This window comes from Cyclopterus lumpus, chromosome 19 (assembly GCF_009769545.1).
Source record: "Cyclopterus lumpus isolate fCycLum1 chromosome 19, fCycLum1.pri, whole genome shotgun sequence".
Lineage (NCBI taxonomy): Eukaryota > Metazoa > Chordata > Actinopteri > Perciformes > Cyclopteridae > Cyclopterus > Cyclopterus lumpus.
The window spans coordinates 5,068,885-5,081,900 of NC_046984.1; the positions used below are offsets into that span (position 1 = coordinate 5,068,885).

The 13,016-nt window shown below is 43.4% G+C and overlaps 1 protein-coding gene across 1 annotated transcript; it reads right to left on the bottom strand.

Moving 5' to 3' along the window:
- Positions 1–8,333: 8,333 nt before the first annotated feature.
- LOC117749252 (transmembrane protein 100-like) lies at positions 8,334–11,801 on the bottom strand. The gene is made up of 2 exons (XM_034559552.1): positions 11,739–11,801; positions 8,334–11,635 (listed from the first exon to the last, which is right to left on the bottom strand). The coding sequence occupies exon 2, from the start codon at positions 11,412–11,414 to the stop codon at positions 10,950–10,952; it is 465 nt and encodes a 154-aa protein (XP_034415443.1). The 5' UTR covers positions 11,415–11,635; positions 11,739–11,801; the 3' UTR covers positions 8,334–10,949.
- Between the last annotated feature and the right edge of the window lie 1,215 nt (positions 11,802–13,016).

Sequence of the window (13,016 nt, forward strand, 5' to 3'; positions counted from 1 at the left end):
CTGGAAGAAAAAGAAGCATGTCTACACAAGAGCACCAGTCCTTAAATAGATTCTGCATTGAAAGAAGACCTGTCTGAACCAAGACATATAAAAGCAACTTTGATACATAAACAGTGTTGGGCAAGTTACTTCAAAAATAAATAAATCCATGTGTCCACCCAGCCTTAATATTAAGAGAAATGTTGTCAATGGGAACCAGCGCAATGTTAATAGCCGGGGTTGGACTACGTCATCCCTTGAGCACTCTATTCCGTCAGTGCAGTTAGTGACAGTGTGGGCTCCTTAGCTCTGACAGCTTGAGGAGCAGTGGCACGTAGCAATTACATTGTATTGCAAGCTTTACTGCCTAACACCACACAAGTGTATGTATCATAAGCTGAAAATAAGATCCTTACAATTAGACGTGCCATAAACACAACAGGAGTCATTATCAAAATCATCAATGAGTCAGTGTTTGGTGTCTCATTTAAAATCTTTGAATGGGATTCATCTTTAAATTAAATGAAACCAATTACTATTTCCTTTGGGATTTTTGCCACATCCATCATCCCCATCACACGCACCATGCTCAAGCAACCTTTCCACGGACTTTGCTCCCTCTCTGCATATGGAGGGGCCATCTGATACATATGTTGGCCAAGCAGCCGAGGACCAGAGTGGTAGTGAGTGTAGATAAAGAGAGAGAGCGTGGGTGCAAATGGAGCAGGGTACTTCACGACAGACAAAGGAAGGAGATTGTCTCTACTTGAGTTCTTTCATTAATATAGATTTATTTTTAAGCTTGCCTCCGCAAACTGTGTTGTGGATAATAACCAAGCTAGTTTACATTGGTGGGAAGCCAACGACCTGTATGATTTCCTTTCTTCCTTTTTCACGATTTCAGATCAACGTAGTAAAGCTGCAATCTGTCTTCTTTGTTTGCAGCGAACATCGACATCACACGCCCATTTGTTTGTTGAGTTTGTAGTAACCCTCAAAGCTTGCATTTCCTACACTAGCATCTAAGTGAAAAAGATGGCAATTCAACCAATTATTGCAGGAGATGGAGCACATTTACGCTATAAGCTCATGGGAGACACTTGTGCTAAAAAGTTTTTTTTGAAAAGCACCTCAAAACAAATTGGACACCCACACTGTCACGTGTGCCGGGGCATATGGGTGAGTCACGGTATACGCGTTCAGTAGAAAAGGAAGATCAATTTCAACCCCAGCGCTGTTTTCCTCCTCTCCATTTTTCTCTCGGTCTCCTGTGACATTTTAACAGTCAACCTGAGAGAGGAATGCACATCCAACACTCCCACACACGAGCGCAGGTGTGTAAAAGGCATCGGAGGCAATTCAAAAGTGCAATTAAAGTAATAAGATATGACATTTTCATGAAGAAAATCTAATTGATGCCTGTTTTCTCTTTTCCGTCACATGAGCCATAATTAGACATGTAGCACTGGAGGGCTTTTGAAAAAACTTCCTGGCATATAATGGAGTAGACCAGGGTAAGACAACCCCCCCACCTGAGGTAAGAATGTTCTAACTATACAGGCTGAACAAGAGGTTTGGATACCTTGGATATTATTTTCTGTTTCCGCATCATCTTTTCATTCCCTCCTATATGGGGACAGGGACATGTCCGCCCCCCCCTCCCCCACAGCGCTCGACTCTGGCCTGCAGGGGCTGACAAGCAACAGCAACGTACGTCAGAGAAAGTTTTTATGAAAAAAAAGTTCCACCAATGTCGATATTTCGTTGTAAAAGTTTAGAATTCAGACAATGACTTGATTTCTCTTCAACCATCACGTAAGGGCATTTTTATTTCCTCTTTTTGGTGATTGACCAAAAGAGTACACGAGTCAAAATGATGTATCGTCACTGATTTCTCAGCAAAAATTTTGCATTTTGCATCTGCATTTTTTGGATAATTCCCCTTTAATTCCATATTCACACAAACATGCACACACAGAGTTATGAATGTATCTGGTGTAGTGTTTGCACACACTATACAATTCACCTAAAAAACACTGCAAAGACCTGCATGTGTGTCGCACAGCACAGATTAAGCTGGAACCGAATGTCAGGCGAAGGACACAGCAGGGAGGTGAGGAACAAAGTGGAAGACGGAGGAAAAAGGAAGCGGAGGTGACCAATTAAGGAGAGAAAGGCCTCCTGGCTAGCTTTTTTTGTGATTCAGAGGAAGATATAAAAATAAATAAATGTAGAAGTGGGGGAGAGAAGTGTTGATGTACAGACACTATCTTCAGCCACCGATGACAAGCACTTTTGAATAGATCTTGAAACAGAAAGGCAACAGATGGTCCACATAGTGATAATGTTTGACACAAGCAGACGTCACCACCTCCATCAACGTCCCTGTGAGGGAGCCCAGTGGCTCTGGGGGTGCTCGTCAGCTGGGGAGGTTTAAGGAATAGCACTCCTGTGACAAAACATGGACCATTGAACAAGGAATTTAATGAAAATAATCCAAACTCTGATACGTAACCGGACTCGACACAAAATTGGACACATGTTTAATTTCATACAAGTGATCGAAGAACTGTTGGCATACATCTTACTTGTGACCATGTTTGCATTTAACTGTCAGTTAAATGCAAACATGGTCGCAAACCAACAGACACGGGATGGAAACACTTTTCCGTTTGCAGTGAAAGAGTTAAAATCAATAACCCACAATTTCTGAAAGTTGTGTCTCTTGGCAAACACGTTCCTGCAACTGGCTACCGCAGTTTAGTCATTATTGCCACATCCTTTCAACAACGACATATTATAATATACAACACCCTAACGTGCATTTCAGCTACAATTGGTCTCTCTCATGCTAATGCTGTCACGTTCCTTTTAAATAATAATAATGTACACTTTATTGATCCCACAGTGGGGAAATTCTTCTCTGCATTTAACCCCTACTTAGCTATATAAAGGAGCAGTGGGCTGCAGTGAAGCAGCTCGGGGTTCAGTGTCTTGCTCAAGGACACTTCGAGATGCAACTATGGGGAGAGCGGGGATCGAACCTTGTGGTTGTGGGACGACCACTCAAAATGAAGACTTGGATGCGAGCTAGCAGTGTGTGGGCATCACCGTCTCCTTGGAAGTTGAAAGCGGAAGTTTCATTTCAGGCCCCCGACACAAGCACTGTTGGGAATATTTGAGTTAATAAGCACAGCAGCAGTTCCAAAGACAAACACCGGGGAAATGTCAATCAGCGCGATACACGATGATAGCTTCATTATTGCGGAGCACTTTACGTGTTTGCCGGAGCGATCAGCTAATCAATTTTTTGATTTGGTGAGTTCGGCGAGGCCATTCAATGGAATGACGTTAAATTAACTTGATATTGATTACGCGAAGGGAGGTTTTGACATTTCATTCAAGGAAAGCCGGCTGCCTGACAGCCCTCGAGAAAAGTCAACGAGAGGGTAAAATCCAGTCATACGTGCATTTTTATTAGTGCAGAAATGTAGACAGTGTTTAATATGCGGAACAGGGGTTCTGCTAAAATAGTCACTTGAAGCAAAAACTGGAGCGTTGGCAAATTTTGAGGAATGATAGAATATGCTGTTTTTCAGAGTTTTCTTTCCACACTGGAACACAAAATATAATATGTTCCTGCGACAAGAAGTGCGATGTGTTCTCTGCCACGTAGAATTGAGTCATGAAAAAACGTGTGCAATCTTTGTTTCAGAGAGATGTCGGGGAAAAAAAAGTCTAAATTATCGAGCCGTGATTATAGTGGCTGCCGGTGACTCTGTGGGACATGTGTTGCAGTGATTTATATAATACATCGAAAACAGGGATTTGGACAACTCTTATAATTTGTTAACACGCAAAGTACACAATTAATATGTTCTCCTCAAACCCAACAGACCCGTCAGACAACAGTAATTTTACCTCGCTGATCACACTTTTGTTCCAATTCAACAGAAAAAAACTAAGCTCATTGTAACCGTCTTGGTTAGTCATTACGCTGCTCCAACAATCACCAAATCTGGTTCGAGACTTTGAAAGAGAGACTGAATTGAACACCAGAAAGAAAAAAACAAACACAAAGACATATTTACCAGATGGGAAAGGAGTCATCGATCTATTTTTACTGGGTTTTCCGGTGTTAAAAATAAACCTCATTTTGGTGGACACAGGGTATGGAAGGCCCATCAAAAAAAACCTTTTATTAACCCAAATGTCACAGTATATTGCTGTTGACTCTTCGTCGGACTCCTCGCAAAAGATATATTGACCCAGTGGGACAAAATATTAGGTACGCCTTGCGACACACTGCGATCTAGTCCAAGGGCACGGACCGCAGCCTCAGAAAGGACCACAGCTTGTTGTTCTAAACGAAACAAGAAGCCTCTTGGTTGAGCGGCCGTTAAATGTCATTGTCACCATCCCCCGCATGCACTTGTTTGCATCCGCGTAGCCTTCAATGCTCATCGGTGTGCTCACACCCGGGGGGAAGAAATAGCCTTGATTGTAGGCAGTGATGAGGCGAAGCCACCTTGTAATTGAACTGTCGAGGTGTGACTGATCACGTGTGCGTGCCCAAAGAAGTCTGCGGGCATGATTATTGATTAGTGAGTCAGACATAGCCTCTCTCACAAGGCATGGTCCGCCCTTAATTAACACTTTTACTACACAACAGGAACACGCACACACACACACAGACACAAGCAAAAGAACAAACAGAGACAGATTGAGATGAAGAACCAGATAGGGAATCCCATTTGCGCTCCTGTCAGTCATGATCTAAGAAGGGAAAAAAAGAAAGATTGTTGCATAGAAACAGCTTGGTGGAAAATCCTGAAGATGATGAAGATAACACACGGGGGGGGGGGGGGGGGGGGGCCTTGTCACTATTTATCTCCATGCAAATAAATAATACAAAAGGAGTAGAATGGCAGCTAACAGTGTGCTGTCCCTGAACGTGTTTCTAAATGCAAAAAAAAAAGAGCGGCTGACAGGACATTAATAAGCTAAATTTAGTCATTATTTGTCACCAGCAAACTAATAGAATTGGCTGAAAAGCATCTAATTGCCTCAGTTTCAGGGGTGAAAATGTCTACAGAAAAAAAAAGACAAAGGCAAGCGCTTTTCCGGGCACTCTTTGTGGTATTCACATTGATATTGAGTGTGGTCACTTGGTGCAACTATAAGATGTATCATTGTCCTCACATTCATCATCAATTACCCTCTTCACAGATGTGCCTCGTCTTCGCAGCTCTGCTGCCACCCTCATCTTCACCCGAGGAAGATGTCGTCCTGTTCATGGAGAATATATGATTTTTAATACTGGCCTTGGCTTATAGGAATCATTGTCATTTAACACATGGCTAAAAACAATAATCTGCTACATTTATATAATGAGGCATTATTTGTCTGACTCGTGGTGAGGTTGACTCCATCAGTCAGGGGTAACTGGCACTATCATTCCAAGCGTACTGTGTTACTATTTGGGCGCTGACTTAGCATGGTGATGTGTCCTGTAATGGATGGCTGTACGGATACACGGTGGCTATTTTTTTAATACGGCCTGCGGTCTCTTTTTTTTAGTTTGTTAATGAATTGATTGAAGGAGAAGCTATCAATTCCTGTAGGAGAAAAGAAATGGCAGCTAAGATGGTGTGGGCCTTCCCCTTTGGAGTTGCACAAGGCTCAGATTTTGCTATTTTCAGCTATGTGCTCGAATTGTAATCATCTGAACTTCCACCCTGTTTTCTTGCGCACCTCTCATCTCTTCCCTTATTACAACCGAGAAACTCGGCTCACCCTTCACCAGATGGAGGCTCTGGCCGTCCTGCAGCCTGTGACCTGGAATTCAAGTCCGCCAGCATCAAAGATGACCCCTTAAGTGAGTCACAGATGGGACATGAAGAGGAGAAAGAGGAATAAGAGCTGCTACAACCATACATATTTATGTATGAGATCAGAATGAGTATTATTGATTTTTATTATTATTATTGTTGTATTGAATAATGTACAGCAATACAGTTTTTGTCCTCTGGATTACTTCCAGAAGTCATTATGCATTCTGATGCAAACAAAACATTTGCTTCCGATGGCGAAGCCGATTAGCATCTTCGCCATTGCGCGGAGTTTAAGTTTGGCGAAGTCGCAGCCTCGACTAACAGCAAGGACGTGTGTGCGTGTGGTTGACCCCCTCTTGGCAATGCCCACATTCAGCAAGCAAATATATACTGCAAAAATAAAATATGAATCAAGCCGTTACCGATTTACACTCGCCTGCACACTTGTGACCCTGCCATAAAGGGGGGTAAAGTGTGTGCAGGGACAAGTCGTCTCTAACAGATCATCAGAGAGAAACACAGATGGAATGAGCTCTCTCTCCGTGTCGGGGGATTTGAGAGATGACTTTCACATTAACACTCCATTAAAATAGAGTCGTGCGGAGGAGCCGACCGTACAACCTTTGACACCCGCAGCTGCACTGATATGTGGCGAGCTTCCAAACGGCACAATAACGAGCCGAAACCTTTGACATCGGACTCGCCGCGAAATGAGTGGCAGTCCGTGGCCGGCGAAATGAAAAAAAAATATATAAAGAAAACGCTAATGAGATGATTTGTCCGTGAGGCTGGTTGCCGTGGCAGAAGAGAGGGGAAAACGACGAGGAGAGAAGTATATTATATTATTATTAGTATTGTATATACAATGAAGACTGGAGGTGATTGGGGAACATTACCGCTTATTCGGAGTAGTGTGTCCACCAGATGGATGTACGTGTAATATTTCTCCTTTTAGCTCTGGGTCGATCTCCACCAACTCCTGAGAAGAAAAAAAAACACCTGGCACAACTGAGTTCAACAATGGTATTAGCTGAAAATGATGGCGATGAGAACGGTGAGCAGTAAAGGAGTACAGAGCAAAGCCCTCAATACTAACTCAATTTTTAGACATTTTAATACGTGTGTACTTCAGAAACCACAAGTAAGTAAATATAAATGTAATGCAATCCTAGCAGTTTGATGTGGGTCTGAAATAATAATCAAGTGCCTCTTTGCTCACGTGTCCACCTGCTAATTGCAGTGACAATGTTTGGTGCGATTGGACTGATTCCCCACTTTCACTTGGACACATTTTTCTCTCAACCAGCTTGCCCGCCCCTCTCACTGTCTGTTTCCCTTGCTTTCGACATCAGCACAGTGTATTTTTAGCTCCGTCCGGGGGGAGAGGGAGAGAAGGAAGAGAGAATGACACAATCCCTAATAAAAGGGTGGAGGAGGAGGAGGAGGAGAAAGCGTGGGCGCATTCAGGATGGGTGCTCATTTGAATATTCATAGTAACAGCTGCGTTCACAAAGGTGCTGAGACATCGATGAGCGCGGCGGATGCATCAGTGCAAATCAATAGAGCCCGCCGCCACAGAGTTTTGGATGATGGGCTTGACTAATTAGAGCATACTAATTAGAAGTTATGTGAGACCTGCTAATGTGATGGGGCAATGACAATAAAAGCGGAGATGATTTGTTTCTACATGAGTAACAGCAGAAAGGAAATTGTATGTGGGGGTACTGAACAACGATATTGAAGGTCTTCAGTAATCTCAATCTCACCCTTCTCTGATAATATATGTTTATATATATATATATATATATATATATATATATATATATATATATATATATATATATATATACTGCCCAAGCAATAGTGTTTTTTGTTACCCGGAGATTGGAAAAAGATATGTTTTTTTTCTTTTTTTTAAATTAAAACCTGTGGAGCTAGCTAGCATTAGCAGAGCATGTTAGCACATCATTAGCACATCTTTGCTACACTGGCTTCTGAAGGTGTACTAAAAGCTTCATAGGTACAGTGTTGTTCCATAACTTTGTTGTCTTTCTGTCCAAATACCTGCAAACAATAATGATATTCCCATCAGCCTCAGCTGCACTTTATATACCAGCATGTAAACATTACATTACATTACATTACATGTCATTTAGCTGACGCTTTTATCCAAAGCAACTTACAATAAGTGCATTAAACCACAAGTCCAAACTCAGAAACTGTGAGCATGCTAGCTTGCTGTTGTTAGCACTGCTGTGCCTACACACGACATTATAGAGATATTCTGCCTTTAGGGTTAGGAGTGCCTAATTAAATGAGCTCAAACTGACAATAATCTTTCCTGTTAAGTCATTTCAAATGTCATGGATGCTACATGATATATATGAATGAAAGAGGACACTGCATTTCACGTAATACTGAAAATTCACCTTCAAAAGGGCAGAAAAAAAGAGCAGGTCTGAAAGATATTTAAATGGTATTTTTACAATATGGAAGAAGTCAACTAATGTACCAAATGACAAAACTGATTGACAACTTGTATTTTTTAATGTCATTTTTACTACAAAGTTATTTCTGCTCACCATCAACCAATTGGTGAGCAGAACGACAGCTCACCAACTGCTCCGACGTCACTAATGACCCTAAATGGCATTACAGAATAACTGTGGAGCATGTTTCCAAAACAGATTTTGTATTTAATCCAGTGCTTCAGCAATTTACAGTAAACAGAAAATGTACGCACATTTAAGAGAGACAAAAAAAGAATATTATAATATTATATATTTGGTATTTCTGGTTAAGGATCCGTATCAAAGTGGGACTTAAAGTATTTTCACGGACACCATAACACTCACATATACTGAAATAATACAGAAATATGTTTGCCTCTCTTGGGCTACTATATTACTGGCCTGCACAGCTTACAATAACTGCACCTTACAGGGAAATATTGATGTTGCAAGTAAAAAGGCACTCAGAGAAAAGCAGAGCCATGACAATTAACTCAAAGCAAATTGACCACTTTAGCAATGGATTTGTTTCATTCCAAAACCATGGACATATATATATATATATATATATTATGTTTTGCTAAAAAAATACAATCTTGTGAAAGTTAAAAAACAAAATTACTATAATTAAAACCCATTATGTTCTTCACTGTAATGGAACAAGTTGGTTTCTTCATATGGCAGATGCCTCATTTTGGAATGAAACACTTACAATTAACACTCACAGCAAAACGGTTGAAACGATTACAACCTGAAGGCTATTCAAAGAGAAATTAAAAAGACAGTGTCTGTAACTGCCTTTGATAGATACATATTGTACTGTACGCCTGAAGTTGCTCTGTCTACTAGAAATAGACGATACATAAATAGTCTGTACAAGGATGTTCATAAGACACTCACTGTTAGAGGTACATTCAGAAATGTGGCTACACTCTCAGACACAGTATTCATATGTCATTAACAAGAATACACAATATTTCAGAACAAACGCACGGGCTAACACATCCACACTGTGAGGGGTCACCTTTGATCGTCTTGGTTTGGGTCTGTGAAAGGACACAGGGGAAAACCAAAGGGAATAGATTAAGTGTAGCTTTGGTGCGCACACACACAAACACGCACACACACACAGTCGCAATTCCATGCAACAAAGAAAAACATGTGAAGCCAAGTCAACATTTTATCAAAGAGATAGAAAGCAATCAGAAACAAAAACATCGCTACAGCTGACGAGAATGCTGCTGGGTCTTCCTCAACACCGCGTCACCTTCTGCGAAAGCCCAGACACTATCAGAGAGACTGAGGGTAACACACTGCTACATTTTGAGTCCACGAAGATTTGCTCTCACTTCAAGGAACAATTTCCAATAGAATCGCTAGTTCAACTTCAGAGTCATATGATTCTATTGTGTGGTGTTCAAAAAAGGACTATCTAGGACGAAAGGCAATAAGACAGGTTTTCACAATAGCTAAAGTACCACTCAACCACACAGCTAACCCTAATCCAGTCGCCTCTTCAAACAATAGTGTTAATCCATTCCTTGGAGAGCGGGAGAGTGGAGGCTGAAAAGAAGAAAAGATTTTCCCTCAATGTCCGGTGTTGTTGCTTTCTGTTTGGCTCGGCAGGAGGCGAGGATCCGAGTAATCAGGCCGTCGCACGCTTTGTCTCGTTTGGTGTGTGGGTTCGCTGAAGCGCGTCTGTAATGGGATTTCCTCTCCGTACAATGTACAAGTCGTCTGTGACAGGTCCAAGTGTGCTGAAGGGTAGGGAGGGAGGGGGGGGACTGAAAACGCAGGCCATTACCACCGAAGCTAAATACTTCTCGGAGTGGTGCTTTCTCTTGATCGGGCACAGCTGGAGCGAGGGTTTTTTTCCGCCAGCAAAGCGACGGTGGCAGGAGGAAAGTAGTGTTGACCTTTCGTGCCCGATTACACAAAATGGGATTTTGGGCAGAAACATGCAAGAGAGTGGACGTGTTGAGTGATTCACTGTGGGGGGATGTGTGCCGAGCGTGAGGATAACAGCCGAACGTGTGCCTCATAACTAGTACAGCTATCTGTGAACTGTGCCAACTGCAACAGTTAAACTGGCACGCACACACATAAAAGACTGCTCTGACGAATTATAAACCTTTGCAGATGTTCCGGTCAGGCCTATCTGTTCTTTTCTTTGTGCGCTGTCAAGCTGCCGGTAGAGGACCACAAAGTGTTAAATAACTATTCCTGAGGTGCCTATCTGTCACACATGTCCCTGACACAAGACGCCAGTCTTGGAGCAGTGATTGAAAGTGTGCTCTGGGCGGTGTAATTAATAAAATAAAATAAAAATAAATCCACGATGAAGACAGATAACAAAAGAACAGGGGGGAGTTTGGAGAGTGGCGCACACCGTAACTCTGTGTCTGCTTAGCGTGGGGATGACGATGCTAAACTGGCCTTTTTTTCTGGATGCACATAAAATATTCAAATTGTTGACCCTCATCGTTGCTCTGTCCCCGTGCATAGAAGAGAAGCATGGATGTCCTGACATCACATCCATCTTATTCGCCTTTCTCATTCCAAAAAGTCCAACCTGAAGTGCTCTGTCCCGCCGAACAAGAACCTGACTTTGGGAGTCCACCCACCATCACAAGGTGGCCTGGTCGGCGGCAAAGAATCCGCTTTCCTTCTTTTTCCTCTTCCTCAGCCGGTGGGCCCTCCAGCAAACGGCTGCCACGAGCAGCATCACGACGCCGGCACACAGCAGTGCCACCGACACCACTTTGGTCTGGAGCAGCGTGTTGAAAGTGAACGTCACCCCGGTGCCCGCCATGCCGATCACCAGTGATATCACGCCGAACGGGAACACGCAGCGGTACCAGGACTTCTCTGTCCCGCCTGTAGCCTGGGCAAGTCGCTCCAGCGTGGGGTGGGTCTCCGGAGGTTTGGCCAGTTCTCTTCCGACACTTCCATGCCCTCCTCCTCCTCCGCAGCCATTCAAACCCTGGTTCTGATTCTCGGAGTCCTGGGGCAAGGTGTTGGCCTCGCTGCTGTCGCCGCAGTCCAGGTCCGGGTGAAGGACCGGGGGCTGGCGGCCTGAGGTGCAGCCCATCGTGGAGCCGCTGTCCTTGGGTAACGATGTGAGAAAGGTTGCCCGTTGGTGGCACTCCTCCCAGCGTAGGTCCGGTGGTTGCTGCTGACGTTTATAATGCTACGGGGGGCGGGGGTTCTCTAAGGCTGCTGCTGGTGCCGTCAATGCCAGGGATGCCGCTGTTGTTGCTTTTAAGTACTTACCAGCATGTGACTGCAGTAGGAGAGGTATAGATAGAAGATCTACAAAAACAGAGAGTAGTGGATGAGATGAAAAATAGCGTCAGAGTAAAACATTTAAAAAAGAGGTGAAACACACACACGGCTGAAATGAGGATGCACTCACTGAATCTCTTTAGTGCAGCCTCCCGTCTACCCAAGCTGCTCGTGGCAGCAGCAGCGGCGGTGTGTGTGTCTGGTGATGTCCACAGACTATATAATCACAGATGGGAAGAGGAGGGGCCTCTGGGAAGTGGCAGACGGTGTTCGAGGCTCTGATTGGCTCCCTCGGCGGAGCGGTTATTCTTTCAGGGAGGATGGGAATGGGGTGAGCTTAACTGTTCAGCGGTCTCATTCAGGGTTATTAATTAATTATTTAGTGTGACAAGGAATTTGAGTTGCCCCTTTGGCGGTGCCTTGTCTCGGGGTCTGCCGGAGGCTGCGGAATTAATAGGCTGGCAGGAAGCAGAAAAAGATGCAGTGTGACATTGACACAGCCATTGCAGTTTTGAAAAATAATTACTTGCTTACTTATGTTGCTCTTTTTTTTCTTTTTTTTTTTGCAAGGCTGTGCAAGATTTTCTACTTTAGGCAGATGACGCAATATAAGTACAGCCAGGTGGAAACATTGTATCTCCAAAATGTCACCTTCAATGTGAAAACCAGGCTCCTCTCTATTTTTTTAAAAGCCGTCAAATTGTAATTACTTTTTTTGTTGGGAGAGAAAAAAACACCCATGTTACGTTAATTGAAAACATGGCTCTCCCCGTTGCCCCTCGACATGTGCGTCATCCGTGTTCCCCTCCACAAAGACGTGACATTCAGCCTGGTCACGGTCGCCGTCCTCGTCACATTTCTCCCATATATGCCCCCCTTGTTGTTCACGCTCCCCTTTCTCCTCTCAGACAATGACAGTGAGACACATGAGCCACCGACACGCCTGCCCGGGGACAGCTAGTATCACCAGAAAGAGAGCCATCAGAGTACATCTATATACTCCACGATTGTATTGAGGCAAGGAAATCTACCCAATCCACAACATCTGCAGCAAATATCCCATGTCCGATTTTGGCTGATATCTCGCAGGCACAGCTGCTCCGAAGGATCAGTAATGACATTGGTTGAGGTAAACCTCAAATGGTGGAGCCCCAGTTTTCTATTACTGAAGCCCAGTGAAAATCGCAAAAGGGTAAGCAACTAGTATTCAGGCAGTATTGTAATCTGGGCGCAGGCGGTTTATTCTGCGGCATCATCAATTATGACGTTTTTCTTTGAGTTAAATAATGTAAGTAGTACACAATTGGCATCGTTTGTACCTGAAAATGGCTAAAGCCATTGCATTATTGTGTGTAATTCTAAGCATTAGGTGACTGGTCCCAGTGTGCCAGCGACTGTGAACAACACA